At 38.0% G+C, this 14,987-nt stretch overlaps 1 protein-coding gene across 1 annotated transcript in view; it reads left to right on the top strand.

Annotated features, from left to right (window-relative positions):
* Positions 1-12,665, top strand: part of ZNF804B (zinc finger protein 804B) — a 478,890-nt gene extending 466,225 nt beyond the window's left edge. Inside the window, exons 3-4 of the mRNA XM_014603041.3 lie at positions 354-484; positions 4,188-12,665. Coding sequence (XP_014458527.2) covers positions 354-484; positions 4,188-7,848 — 3,792 coding nt within the window. The 3' untranslated portion in view covers positions 7,849-12,665. The remainder of the gene's footprint in view (positions 1-353; positions 485-4,187) is intronic.
* The last annotated feature ends 2,322 nt before the right edge of the window (positions 12,666-14,987 follow it).

Raw genomic sequence — 14,987 nt, 5'->3', positions numbered from 1 at the left:
CATAGAGATAAGTTTATAGAAGTAGTTTCATATATATATTCATTGAGTCAGTGGAACCAGGATTTTCACTCATCACATAATACATATGAGATATATGTATGTACCTGTATATTGCATGTACATACATACACACACATATACATGCACAGAAGTACATCATAAATATATAGGTGTGGAAATCACAAGACAAAACATATGTCAGTCTGTTGCATTGTCATGAAAAAATACTCTGCTTAAGATGATTGTTATTTTTTTCCTCCAGTGACACAGTGGCCTCAGCAGAAACGCATGAATTTAGTCAGAAGGAATGCGTCTCTTATGTACATATTTGATTCTTTGCCTTTTTTACACAGAGGTTGAAAGATTTAAAGCAAAGGGAATTTGCCAGAAATGTGGCATCGAAGTCATGGAAAGATGAGAAAAAACAGGAAAAAGCACTCAAGCGACTCCATCAGCTTGCTGAGTTACGGAAGCAGTCAGAATGGCAAGTATTTTAAATTTATATGATTTTTTAACACTGCCTTTTCTTAGTCCCATGAGAAATATCTCTAACTTTCTTCCTGCTCTCTATTATGTAGTGTGAACACATATACTATAACATATTTTCAGTTATCCTTGACTCAAAATGTTCCTGTTCTGCAAACCATAAAATTGAAAATCCCTGAATTAATTATTTGGCATTTGAAGGTTTGTGTTTTCCTCCCCTGTAGCCTGTTTAATCTAATCTGCCCCAAACTGAGTGATTTGAAGATGATTTTTTTTATAATATTAGTATTTTACCTTATTAACACTGACCTGAACAGATTAGTACAACTCTTAGCATTTTATGAAAAGTGAAAAGAAGAGACAAAACAGATCATAATTTCTCTGTATTTAGTCTGTGAATTGTTTTTCATTACTTTTTCATTACTTTTAGTATACTCAGACCATTTAGGTATTTTGTCCCTAGAGTAAACAGAGCTATCATTGTGTGATTACCTCAGTTAAGTTTGCCCAGCATTATATTATAGAGATATAATACAAAGTCTATAATAATAAACATTTACATTTGAGAAATTTGTTTAATGGCCCTAACATACTCCAAATGCTTCAGTGGAATAGATAGTACTAGACCTAGTGTGTATGTTAGCCTATGACTCTATAAGCTACAACAAGCTAAATAGCTAATGAAACTCCTATCCTGCAGTGGAAATGATAAAATCCATTGTATACGATAGTCATTTACGCATAAGTAATCTCTTTTGAGTAAGACATCACTTTGTCACACCTAGTACTGACAGCAGAATCCTCTTATAATAAAGTATATTTTCATGCAACTTCATTGAATGAAATGCGACTACCTATAGGAGGATTCTTTTGTGTTTCTCTGCCACAGGGATATCTCCGCAGATATTCTTCTAAGGTGGGCAATAGGTGGGTGATTGCTATACCAGGAAGAACCCAATGAATCTGCTGTTAGAATGCATTGCAGTAGCTATTCCCACTCCTAATGGTTGAGAAAGTAAGTGGAAAATACTCCACTCCTTGATTCAGGTGGGCTGCAAGATTCCTGATTGCTCTAGGCTTTTTTGGAGTAATGACAAGCAGAAGTGCTAATACCAAAATCCCAGTACCATTGAGTCTTTTGAGAGCCTATCTATGATCAGGACTTCTTTGCAAGCCTTGACACAGAATTCAGGGACAGTTACAATTACTTTAAAAATTACCCTTTCTGTATATCAAATGAAGATACAATCACATTTATCAGTGATCCTCCATTCTCTTTTAGCAGACAAGATATTGCTACCAAGTAATATAAAGAGGCAAGAAACAGGCCTGTAAACCCAACTGTTATTGATTATTCTTCAAAGCATAAGAATAAGCACTTGTCACTATGCCTAACTTGCAACCTGCAACAGCACAGTACAAAGTCTCACCTATATCAGCCAGGGAAGACACAGAAGAAAGGAGGATAGTGACATGCAGATTGGCAGCATATAATCTTGAATTATTGAGGTCTTCTCCCAAATCCCCTGTGTTTACACCTAATATTTATGTGTGGTTTATTTTAATAATATCCTCTGATTGGCGTTATTCAAATTTCTGTTCCACTGAGATTTGGGGAACTGGACTGAACCAGTTTTTGGTGTGGACCTGGAGGATACCTATTAGCTGGGGGTCTTTCTGCTCATGAAGAATACAGACCTAGGAGAGAGAACTTCTTACCTCCTTTCCTCACCATCTGGGAATACTACTTGCCATGTTCTGTTTCTTTTACTTTGCTGCCTAGGCCAGTTGTAACGTCTGCAAAGATCCACTCTGGAACGGACTTTGTGGCCTGCTCTAGCTACTTAGCACAAGCCTCTTGAAAGTGGCCAAGGCTGACACCAGGTTAACAAAAGTTTCATCATAATTGCAATATGATGCTAGCTGACTGCATACAACTCAGCTGTTATCAAAAGGCAATGCATATTGTATCCTGGTTGATTGTATACCAGCTTAAGTACATATCATTTGTAACTCAGGCTTTTGCTAGGTCTGTAGTCTGCACTGGTCAGTGTAATCTGTAAGTCACTGACCATGTGCACCACTGTTCTAGCCAGTAATGGCACCCTGAAAAAGACAACCCACTTGCTGTACCCCAAAGAGCTTATTCTTCCATGATAACAAATAAACAACGTGGGGGTTAATTTGGAACTCCCATTGCTACATGAGGTATGTATGCATATAGACACATAGAATAAAGCATTTGAGCTCACCCTGTCATGTCATTTTGTACCACCCATGATTGAAGCAGCACCAGAACTAGAGGAAATAAGTGTTCCCTTACCATTTTCCTCCTATATTTGAATTTTTAAAGACATGCTTTGTAGAGCTAGCAGCTAGATAGAGTTTGACCTTGTTTGGTTAAAATATTTCCAATTTTTAAATCAACCAATTTACTACATGTTCAATTTTATGATTTTACTTTATTTATTGGATTTAGTTTTCATGCTGCTTAGCTGTGTATTACATAATAGTTCTGCAACAGAGCATCAATTCCAAAATTAGATATTTGCTGTACTACTAAACATATTTTTAAAGCACTGATTGCAGAACATCTCTATGGAGGTTATGAATTCCCCCTCTCCAATACAAAATAAGGAAACGTAGCAGTTTTCCTTTTTTTATTGTTTCATAGTCAAATTAGAATACTTTGAACTTAACTGAAATGACCAGGAAGGCAAATCACACATAGGTCAAGAGTAAGACACGGGGGAAGATGATATGAAAGAAAAAGCCACATACTGGCAGATACTGAAACTGGTTTTGAATGTTCATGCACAGTTGCTATTAACATTAAACGAAGTCAGTTGCACACACGAGTGTGGAACTGTATCAAAATAAAGTGCAGAAGAAGGAGGTATTTTATATATTTCTTTTTTATACTTAGTTTTTCTTTGAAAGTTTCACAAAAAGAATTTTATTGTAAAACATGTTAGAAAGATAAACATGGAAGAGATCATAAAAATACTTAATTCTGAAAGGAGCACAGATTAAAATGCATGAAAAAGAGGTCTGAATCTTCTGCCATCAAGTTTTGTATGTGGCACCACTTCACAAATTGGGACTATCATCTCTGTGGATACGTTTATACCAATGCAGCTATATGTCCCAGATACAATGTTCCCAGCATGCCCCACCAACCCGCTCCAGCTCACATATTCCAAACCTGGCTCACATTGCTTATTGAGACCACTCTGGGGTCTCAACCAGGGATGACCTAACTGGCAGGAGTGGTTGGGCAGGGTGTGCATGGCCGTGTTCTGGCTGGAGCAAGCTGCTTCTGAAATGAAACCAAACTGTAAGATAGTTATCAGGAACAAGATTAAGATCTGTTATGCTGGTATAAATTCACAGTAACTAGTCAAGTTAACAGAGTTTACGCTGGATTTGTACCAGCATAACTGAATAAAATGTGACATGTGCCACACAACTCATATTGACTATGGAGAATAAAGTCTTCCTGGCTCTTTTGGAAGGAGCCCAATATTGAATTACTGTTGGAAGATATAAACATGAGTACAGTACAACAACTTCCCCTTTCAGCAGCTTGGATGACCACTTCCTTCCACAGGCTGATCCTGGTGAATACTAATAATTTCTAAATTTAACTTTAATTAATCCAGCAATTTTATTTATATATTTATCTGTTTATCTATTTATAGCATCACAGGAAGTAGACCAGTGCTTAAAACTCCCAGACTGGTTGTGGAAAAGCAGCAACTGCAAGAAGGAATTTTCCTAGATAAAGATGACAAAATCTCAGTAAGGCCCATGTGTGAAGGACAAATTCTCCCTGGAAGCACTGCAGAGAAAGAAGAACAGGAGCTCACAGCAAGCAAACACCAAGCACGTACTGAGAAAGTTTATTCACTTGGAAATCAGGTCTTGCAAGTGTTCCCAGATGGCACCAATGCTAGTCACAGGACAGGAGTGTCTTTCTCTTTCTCTAAAAAAGTCCCTTTGAAGTTAGAGTCGTCAGCATCGGTTTTCAGTGAAAACAATGAAGAAGCATATGATTGCAGTGAATCACCCAACCATAAAACAAAGCAATCTCCTGAGAGCTGTCATTCTTGCACACTTGTGGCTGAGGATACAAAAGCAGGTGTGGAGAAAGGGTTAAATATTCCACAAGGTCACTCAGATATTGCAGGTAATATAGCTGCACAGACAAAAATACTAAAGGAAAATGATCAAAGCAGTGACAAAGAATTAGAAGAAACATTCAATGCTCATCCTTTATTTCCCAAAACCAAAATACATATTTCAAGTCTGGATTTTACTGGAACCCTAAGAGAATCAGAACAAGAAAGTCAGCTGAATGAGTCTGACAAACCCCTGGAAACTCTCATTTCACCTTTATGCCAAACAAGCAAGCTTTGTACACAGAAGAACACTTATAAGCACAGTGGTACCACGTTAGCTAATAATCTAGCTGAGTTCCCACCACAGCAAACAGCTGAGTATGCATATGCAAGTGAATTACATTGCAATCTTAGTACAGTCAAAAGTGAGAGATCCTTTGAGAGTTCAGGAACCACAAATGGGAACATGGAAATGCTTGCAAGGGAGAAAGCAGTTCAAGATATTAAGCCTAAAGCACTGTCATTTCTTCATGTGATAAGCAAAGATGGCAGCACTGCCCTTCAGTGGCCCACAGAACTACTCTTGTTTACAAAAACGGAGCCCTGTATTTCCTATGGCTGTAATCCATTGTATTTTGACTTCAGACTCTCTTTAAATCACAGAGATGGTAAGCAACCCACAACAAACAAAGCAAGCTGTAACAAGCACTCTACCAATGTGAGTGCAGATGAAAATGAAGCCTCAGGTTTAATAAAAGACAAGCAACTGTCAAATGAACAAGATAATCAGTCATTGAAACCAAAGAAGATGAAAGATTCTCCGAGCCCTCGAAAGGCTGAGCAAAAAGCTGATTCAGACAGAGGAAAAGAAATGAATGGAAATGGTCAAAAGTATGTTTCAGATGATTTGAATGAAAATATACCCGAAGTGCCTGCTTACCTTGATGTCTCACAAAAGGATTATCTGAGAGAAAAAATTCTGGATGCAACATCACCTGGGAGATCTTTAAAGCCCCATTTCCATATCTGTGAAAGAAAAAAACACAGCATTGGAAATGAAAGAATTTCCTTTTCTGCCTTTATATCTAGGACTAAAAAACATAAAGCTACCAAATGTGATTTAATTTATTCTGAAGAAAAACTTGAAAACCAAAACAATTACAAATCCATTGAAAACTTACCTGGAGGCAGCAGTGACATAAGTGACAATGGAAGAGACTGTACTGGAAGTTTCCTTTGTTCTAAAGCAAGTTCTCATATCAGGTATTCAGAAAATGAAGATGATGGAAGTTATGCAGGATGTTGGCGGTTCTCACCTTCGCAGAAGTCATCTTCCGATGGACATTCTAGCTATTCTGACAGCTCCATCAGCAGTACAATTAGCTACCTAAGCAGCTCCTCTAGTCACAGATCAAACAATCACAGTAGAAGTCATTTGCTCTTTTGTTGTAAAAGAAAAAATAAGACGGTTGAAAGGCACAAGTGTAAACACAGAAAGCACAACTGTATTTCCTCTTCTGATGATGCAGAGGAGGATTACTCCTTTCACAATACAAGTCTAAGAACTAGAAACTGCACACAGAGGGATACAGTTAAATATCAAAAACATTCAAGACCTAAAGGTTTTCACCATCCAGACAGATCAAAGCAAAGCAGAAACAGACACCGATATTCTGGCAGAAAACACACCCAGAGTAGAAGCTACCATTGCTCCAAAAGTTTTTCCACCAGGGATTCAAGAAGCAGTGAAAGATCATCCAGTGGCAGAAAATCAAGAAGCAGCAGTTCAGGATCATTCTCAAGAGAGGCTGTCTATCTGAACAAAAGCAAAGCAGATAGAGAGAGAGAGCACTACACTGCATCAGGAAAAGTTGAATCTACATGTTCTGACTCTCAGAATGCAAGATGCCCATCAAAAATCTTTGATGTTGGCTCTTCTGACATAGTAGGAGAAAGAAAGTCATTGACAGCCAGGCTATTTCTAGAACAAGTGCACTCCAAGAAAAACCAGGAACAAGCACATGATTCAGAGGGATTTCCAAACAATTGTAGGACAGAACTGAAGGACCACTCACAAAGTCACTTTTCTATTAAATTTCCATCATCCACAGATGATGCAGAAATGTTATCTTTGCCTGAAGAAGCCCTACCTATAGGTAAAAAAGAAGCACGGAAAACTGAAATCTGTTCATTGGAAAACACCTCAAAGAAAGATAATTTTGAAACTTCGCAGATAAATAATGTTACTCTTACATCAGGCAGTGATTATGATAATTGTCTTTTTAAAGACATCATTCAAATAGGGATAGGCCATCAGGCTCCAAACTTAAAAATGAACACAGCAATAAAGGAACAATCAAATGTTTTAATTAGTGAAGTACAACCCTTTATACAAAGCTGTGACCCAGTACCAAATGATTTCCCTGGTGCTTTTCCTTCTAACAGATATTCTCTTGTGGCTAATTCAATAGAGACCAAAGAAGAACCGCATGATGTAAGCATGAACTTGAATCAAGTAGAAAGTAATTTAAATTCATATTTTGACAGTGCTATGCATAAATATGATGAATCAAAAAATGATTTAGAAGTGTATAGTAAATCCATCTCTCCTCCTCCTCTAACTCAGAAGCCTATAACTTTTTCCCCAGATGAAATAGACAAGTACAGGTTACTTCAGCTGCAAGCCCAGCAGCATATGCAGAAACAAATCCTAGCAAAGCATCTTAAAGTTTTGCCTGCCACAGGACCAGCTGCCTTCTCTGCTACACCAGCAGTTCAATCTGTTCCTGTCCAGCAACATGCTTCTCTCACTACCATACATCATGCACTTCTGCAACGCTTTGCTGTCTCAACTTCCGTACATCCCCACAGCAGCCATCTTTCTGTGGCCCACATTCATCCCCTCTCTCAATCGCATTTCACTCCCATATCTCTTTCACCTTTAGCTCCAGCCATCATTCCCACCCACCCTACCCTACTAACAGGGCACCCTCTACAGTTCATCTCCACCACACCCATTCACCCTTCTCCCATGACCCTCCCATCATTGCCACACACTGCATTTATCCCTACCTTATTGACTCCCCACCTGAATGCAGCTGCAGCTTCTGCAATTCATCTGAATCCATTCATTCATCCATTGTTTCAAGGGCAAGATTTTCACCACCATTCTTGCTCTAGCCAGACCCAACAGTTACCTGCAATGAAAGAAGTTTTCAGCATTTCCAGTTATCTAAACTAGCAAAACTATTACTCCTTAGTTCCAGAAATCAGTTTGAAAGAAAATTATTTTTCAGTCTTCAAACATACATCTTAAGAGAAGCCTATGATTATGTTCAGAGCACATCAGCAATATTTAAATGTCAAGACTGTGGCTGACAGCATATGAATGTTGATTTGGCTTTCATACTACTGAGTAAAAGCAATTTGAATGCTTTCCACTTGATTAGAACTAGGAGGAGAGGGTACTGCTAACTTAGTTCGGCAGAGGGTAGCTCAGTTTCAGAAGAGACAGCTGAAGTAAAGTCTATGATTGATGTTAAAACTAGAAGTACAGCATGCAAGCATAATGGCCAAGTTTTCAACAGGGCTAATGATTCGAGGTGCTTCAATTTTAATGCACCCAACGTAGCAGCCTTTAAATGTGCCTAATTTTCAGAAGGTGAACATGAAACACTTTCAGGAGATCATGCCTGTTTACGGTGTCTCTAATTGGACAAAAATTTGAAATAGTTTCTAGATGCTGGTGAAACTATTGAATAACATAAAAAGCCTGAAAGGGGATGAATTACATCTGAGGCACAGTTATCAATATTGATCAAATAAAAAAACCAGATTCATTAGTGATGTTACAGTCACCACATGTCACCTGGAGAGTTGAAAGAAGTTGTGATTTGGTCACAAATGCACAGCAAAGAATTGCCTTGGTGTAGAGGGAGTCTGTGGAAAAAAAGGTTATGGCATTTCTGCCTCCTTCCTGAATACCCACCACCTCCACCTTCTAATGGAAAGATCCATTAAAGACCTTAACTCACTGATAGGCCTCAGCAGCTGTAAGTTGCAATGTGGCTGGAGCTGGCCTTGAGACTTGGAGAGCTGCAGCTGGTGCCCTAGTCTAGCTCTAGCCCAGGAGAGAATCTTACCTAAAGATTTTGTAAATATTTTTCCTACTTAAAAAAAATTCTATAAAACATTTTGTACCCCTTTCTGAGCACATGGTAAATTGAAAATACGTTGAAAAGTATAATGTAGTATTGGTATTTGTTTGCCAACCATATCTTTACATGGCTACCATAAGGAAGTAATTTTCTTTAAGTAGCTGTTGGATATGAAAATCTTACCAAAAGACCAAATTCTGCTTCTGTCCTCTGCAACCCTGCTGAAACTCTTATTAATTAATGCATGGGTATAACTCAGGGCAGAATTTAGCTCTAATGGATAATCAATTCTCAGCACTGAAAAACTGACATTGGACTGAAAAAATTAAAAAACAAAACAAAACATAAAACACATTGGTGAATCAATGAACATACTGTGCAGTTTCTAACATTGTTCCCAAGATACTCTGAATACAAATCCAGTAAAGCACTGAAAACTACCTTCAGCATAAATAATTCTATTGAAGACATGGGGAGTGTTCCTATGTATAAACCTAAGAATGTGCCTCTGTACCTTGCTGAACTTGGACCACATCAGTCATCTTTTATGATATTATAATACACAACATTGGATATTCCTCATGAAATTCAGTTCTTGATTGTAGTTAGAGTAGAAGTATGCCTACCAACAGCATCAGCCAATGAAGTGGTGAACAGATTGTACCTGTTACAAACATAATGAATTTGAAAGAATTTGGTGCACAATTAATGATTTACCTCAAATTAGTACTTAATACATCTAATAACCAACTCTTAAAGAAGCTTATTTCATGACAAAGAGTAAGCTATAAAAACCAAGACACTTAACTGTGATTAAAATTAGCAATTTTAAAAACAAAATTTATGACTGAATTTTCTAATTTGTTTTTAATCAAACTAGACTAAAATAATCTAGTCACAATCAAGTACAGCTACACTTTTTATGTTTAAAAGTATGAGCAATGGATGAGCTCTTCAGAGTAAATTGGTGTCATCACACCAACATGTTTAAGTGTTTGCTAATTTTGATCCACCTACGGCTTAATTTTTCAAAGCTTTTGTCAACACCTGTTAGTAAACTAATCACCAGCCCTGAGAAATAATAGATTGATGATAAAAACAAAAAACTGTGAAAAGAAATGTGATCTGCGTCAATTTTTTGTCAGCTTTCCAATGAAACAAATAATTAGTTTGATTCAATCTAATCTATTTCATTCAACCTAAGACAAAACCATGCTTTTTCACTTTTGGGCCATTTATTCCGTCCATGCAACCTATTTCCTTTTAGATTAATTGTTTAAATAAATAATGCCATTTTGAAGAGAACAAAACAAAACATTTCGTTTTCAAAATGTTAAAAAATGTAATTTCCAGTTTCCCATTTTTGGACAAAGAGCAGTCAAAATAATTTGCCAAATTAAGCCCAAATTCACAAATAGTTTCACTTCCCACAAATGTCCATGTTTTGGTGAATTTGCAGTTCACTGAAAAAAGTTCAGCCTCTGCAAATCAAATCATCTGTGTTTCCAGTTGTGTATCCAAAATTGGTGGACACAATAAGCATTATTTAGTAAGACAGGAATCACTGCCTGAATAGATGCCTACAGATTTAAGTGTTTCAATTCAAAACAATGGAAGTGTTTCCATTGTCTTTAATAATTAGTTGGAAACTCAACTAGATATACTGCCAAAACAGAAGGGGAAAGGGGGGCACCAGCAACATGACTTCATAGTGGAGCTCAAAACAGTTTTTGGTTTTAATTTTTTTGATTCATTAATCTCTTTATCAAGGAGATAGAAAGATTTCTTGTTATAAGACTCATAGTGGTTCATGTTACCACAAGTGTGTTATTCTTGAATAGAGCTGACATCATACAGATAAAATTATGTTAAAACAACATCTGTGGAGTTTTTAATGTATTCAATAATTGAGTTTTAAACAGTATTCAATAGGAATATTTTTTGTGAAAAAATAGAAAACAGACAAGATGTAAAGGTAACTAATCACCAACAATAAACAGACATGCATAAATATTTCAAACTGTTTAAGATGAATAAGCTTACTCAAGACAGATGCAGAAATTAACATATCTATCAGGCTCTCCAACAGAGGTGCAAGGAATGCTGCAAAAGCACGTGTAGGATCTTAACCTCTTAATTCTCAGAAGTATCACTCAACAAGACTGTGATTCTTTTGGGAGGGGTGGAAACAATACCTTTTCCAGACACTAAAACAATACATTTTCAGGCCATTTAACCCCAGCTAAATTTTGTTGAAATAACATTCTTAAATTCACGAACAAATATATGCATGTATGTATAGCTATGGTGTTTGCATGTGCATATTGAACAACAGCATATGCAAACTGATAGCTATCCAGCTGTACACACAATTGCAGTAAAGATTTGCAGGACAGTAGATGCACAAACACACACAGATTTTTATGTATGAACTTCACATATTAAATCAAAACTTGATACAGATATTCAACTTTACCCGTGTGGTCCTGTGGGCTTCAATAGAATGATTTTCATCTTTAAATTTAAGCATGTGCTTCAAAATCCCATTCTGTGTGGGATGAGGAATACTTCTTTTTAAAGGTAACAAGAACTATTGACACAACAAAACAAATCTGAAAGAAAAAACAGAAACAAAAGTTGTGACCCATGCACTTGGCTAGTAGACATCTAATAAAATACTTATACACATAATCTCTTAACATACAGTAAAATAAACTAGTGGTATCCTGGAAAAAGGCCTAATCAAGAAAAAAGTTGAGCTTTATTGCTTTTGACAACTATGGCAGATGTCCAAGGAAGCAAAAGAGAGCGATACAAAACAAACACCTAAAAATGGAACTGTGAAAAATAAAGTTATTAATGAAGAAAACAGGTTAAGAAGGAACAGAAAATGAGTGAATGCAAAATAGCTACTCTGGATGCAAAGAAAGAAAGCTAAAATGGATTTCTTAGTGCATTTCAGTAGATTTTTTTGAAAGAGTTTGTTAAACAATTATAGAATTCAAGATGCATTATTTGCTGTATTTACTCGCATACATTTTACTTTCCAAGTATATTATTTTTCAACACATTTATACATTATTTATACCAGCCTTCTTGGATTTGATATGTGCAGCCAAGTTTCAATTCCTGTTCCATTCAGAACAATTTTAGAGAGTGGTACAGTATCCTGGTGGTATTGGTATGTGATTTCATATGGGATATGCACTCAAAGTCAATAAACTATTTTGGCATCATTTTATATTACTTGGCCCTTAGTCCAAAAAATATAGGCCACCAATTATTGTACAATTCCAATAACAGAATTGAGTTCCCTATCTTCCAAAACAATGCAACTTCTATTTTTATTTCTGGAGGGGAGGCATACCTGTAAAATACGGAACATGTACATTTGTTGTGCAGATTTGCATAAAAATGCCATTTAACCTGATTGATTTTAAAAGTGTTTAGTTTATATTAAAACTGAAAAATACTCTGGCTAGTATAATATGTAAACTAGTAATTTTGTTTTGTATTCTCTGTATAAAGTGTTTTATATTATACAGTAGCTAAGTGAATTGCACTATTGTACATGCAATGCAGCTTTTTTTTTAGGTTATTCAAAGAATTCCTGGGAATGTAGTTTAATGCAATAATATTTTTTTTCAATAAAAAGGCTTACTGGTATAACAAGTGTCAGTCATGTATTTTTAATGTGAAGCAAACCAAAATGCAGCAACAAAGTAAAATGCAGAATGAGGCAAACATATTCTGTATTTTAATCTACAGAACTGAAATGCATTTCATTTATCCCTGTGGCTACACTGCTGAAATTTCTTAGACTGTTTCTTAAAGATTTTAGCATGTGTTACAAAAGTGGGTTATTTAAATGAAACTGAAAATAAATATTCCTTAAAAATTATTCTATTGATGTGTTCTTTGCAAACGTTTAATGAAGCAACGTCCACTTGGATATTTTTACACAATACTCAGTTTCTTTAGAATTATCCCTGTAACCCATTTGTCAAAATCTACAGCAAACATTCTTGCACTTTGGTAGGACACCTTTTCTGTTATATGTTTGGATAGTGTCTTGCACAATGGCATGCAGATATTTAGGCAAGTTCATACTATAAACAACAACAACAACAACAAAAATCAACCAACCATAATTCATTTCAGGAACTCCATTTCCAAAGCAGTGTCAACCCCCCCCCCCCCCTTCCATTTGGTTTATCCAGAGAATAGTAGAAAAACACAGAACAGTTTAATTTAGCATTGTTATGTACAAGTTCTGCCATCACATGTCACACCATGAGGAATTTGGCTTACTATATTCAAGATAATCTTTAAAATCAGAGATGATCATAAATGGAGAAAAATTCATAGATGGTCTTGTAAAAATATTCACTCTTCATCCATTTGATATTTCAACAAAACAATTCATTGAAAAGTTGAAATCCACAATTTGTGCTAGTTCAACTAAATGTAATCTTTGGCTTGAAATATAGAATTATTGGTGCATTGTGATTTTTATCTCAAGAGAGACTTTCAACTGATAGCAGTGCCCAGTTTTTCTAGATTCTGCAGGAATGTTTGCTAAGCAGAGAGCTAACGACTAAGAAGCCAGTGTACAGAGGCTGCAAACAGGGTAAGCTGTTCGCAGGCAGTTTGCTGGGAGCAAGAGGAGGAAGGAGAGGAGAAGCCAGGCACCAGACACCAGATCCTGCCCAGGGAAGGTAAGTAATCCAGAGTTGCCTGTGCCTTTGGTTTGCTGAGTGTTTGTTTGGTGGGCTTTGTGTGTTTGGGATGCATGCTCTGAGAATCTGGGAGTATTGCTGGCTGAACGATTGCTGCCTGGGCCTGACAGAAGCCCTACCGAGAGGGCAGAGCCCAGCAGGGTATAAAAGGAGACTCCCTGAGAGACAAGGGAGCCAGCGAGGTGTGCTTGGAAGAAGAGCAGTAAGAGAGAGAAGGCAGACTAAGAGAACCAGGGAAGTGGCTGGAGTACATCACAATGCCAGAGCCACTGCCACTGCTTGCATCTGTGAGGTTTCTGTCCAGGCAGGACCAATCACCATCGAGGCTTCCCCCCAGGTCTGGGTTTGGCAGTATGGGGACTGCAGCTTGCCAGTTCCTTCCAGTGACAGCCAGGTCAGGAAGTGCTTGGGGTATGAGCAGTGATTTCTGGTGGAGTGTGTCAGGGAACAGGCAAAAGATCTACAGGAGGAGGCTCTGAAGCATCCTCTGCCATGAGAAGTTCATCAATTTAGTGCTGGAGGACACCTCCGGGACTGTGGAGAAAGAACTACCAGAGGCAGTGCTAGATAAAAGAGAAGACATGGACTCCCAGGAGGGTGGAAGGTGGAAGCTTGTGACCTCTAGCAGCAAGCATAAATCTTCATCTCCACCTGCAGCAGTTTGTTTGGAGAACAAATATACAGCCCTAGCAACAGAGGGTGAGGAGCACATCGATGAGGACAGGCCAGGCCTCACCAAGGTGAGAAAACCAGCACCAACAAGAAGCAATGGGTGGTGGTGGTTGAAGACTCCCTTCTACGGGGGATGGAAGGAGCCATCTGGTGACCTGACCTGTTGTTATCAGAAAGTCTGCTGCTTGCCCGGAGCCCAGATCCAAGATGTCATGGAGGGAGTACCGAGACTCATTTGGCCCTCTGACTACTACCCCATGCTGCTCATCCATGTGGGCACCAATGATACTACTAGGGGAGACCCTGAGTGGATCAAAAGTGACTACAGGGATGGGTGCAAGGGTGAAGGGGTCTGGGTTCCTGGCAAGCAGCAGAGCAGGTGATGTTCTCTTTGATTCTTCTAATCAAGGGAAAGTGCCCAAGCAGGAATGAGTGCATCTTGCAGATCAATACCTGGCTGCACAGGTGGTGTCACCAGAAGGGCTTTGGCTTTGACCATGGGATGTTCCAAGAAGGACTGCTGGGAAGAGATGGGATCCACCTGATGAAGAGAGAGGAGAGCAAACAGGCTCACTAACCTAGTGAGGAGGGCTTTAAACTACATTCACTGGGGGGTGGAGACCAAAGCCCTGAGGTAAGTGGGGAAGCAGGAGACCTGAAGGAAGAGCAAGTAGGAGAGATGTTCTCATACTTCCTGAGAAATCAGGGCAATCAACTGGTTACTAGGGCTGTGAGACGCTTCAGTCCCTGATTCGATGCGGTGGAGATTCAGCCTGATTTGGTGGCCAACTCTCCAAATCCAAATTGAATGA

Source organism: Alligator mississippiensis, chromosome 5, assembly GCF_030867095.1.
Source record: "Alligator mississippiensis isolate rAllMis1 chromosome 5, rAllMis1, whole genome shotgun sequence".
Lineage (NCBI taxonomy): Eukaryota > Metazoa > Chordata > Crocodylia > Alligatoridae > Alligator > Alligator mississippiensis.
The sequence above is the reverse complement of the archived record's forward strand: the minus strand, read 5'-3'. Positions and strand labels throughout refer to the sequence as shown.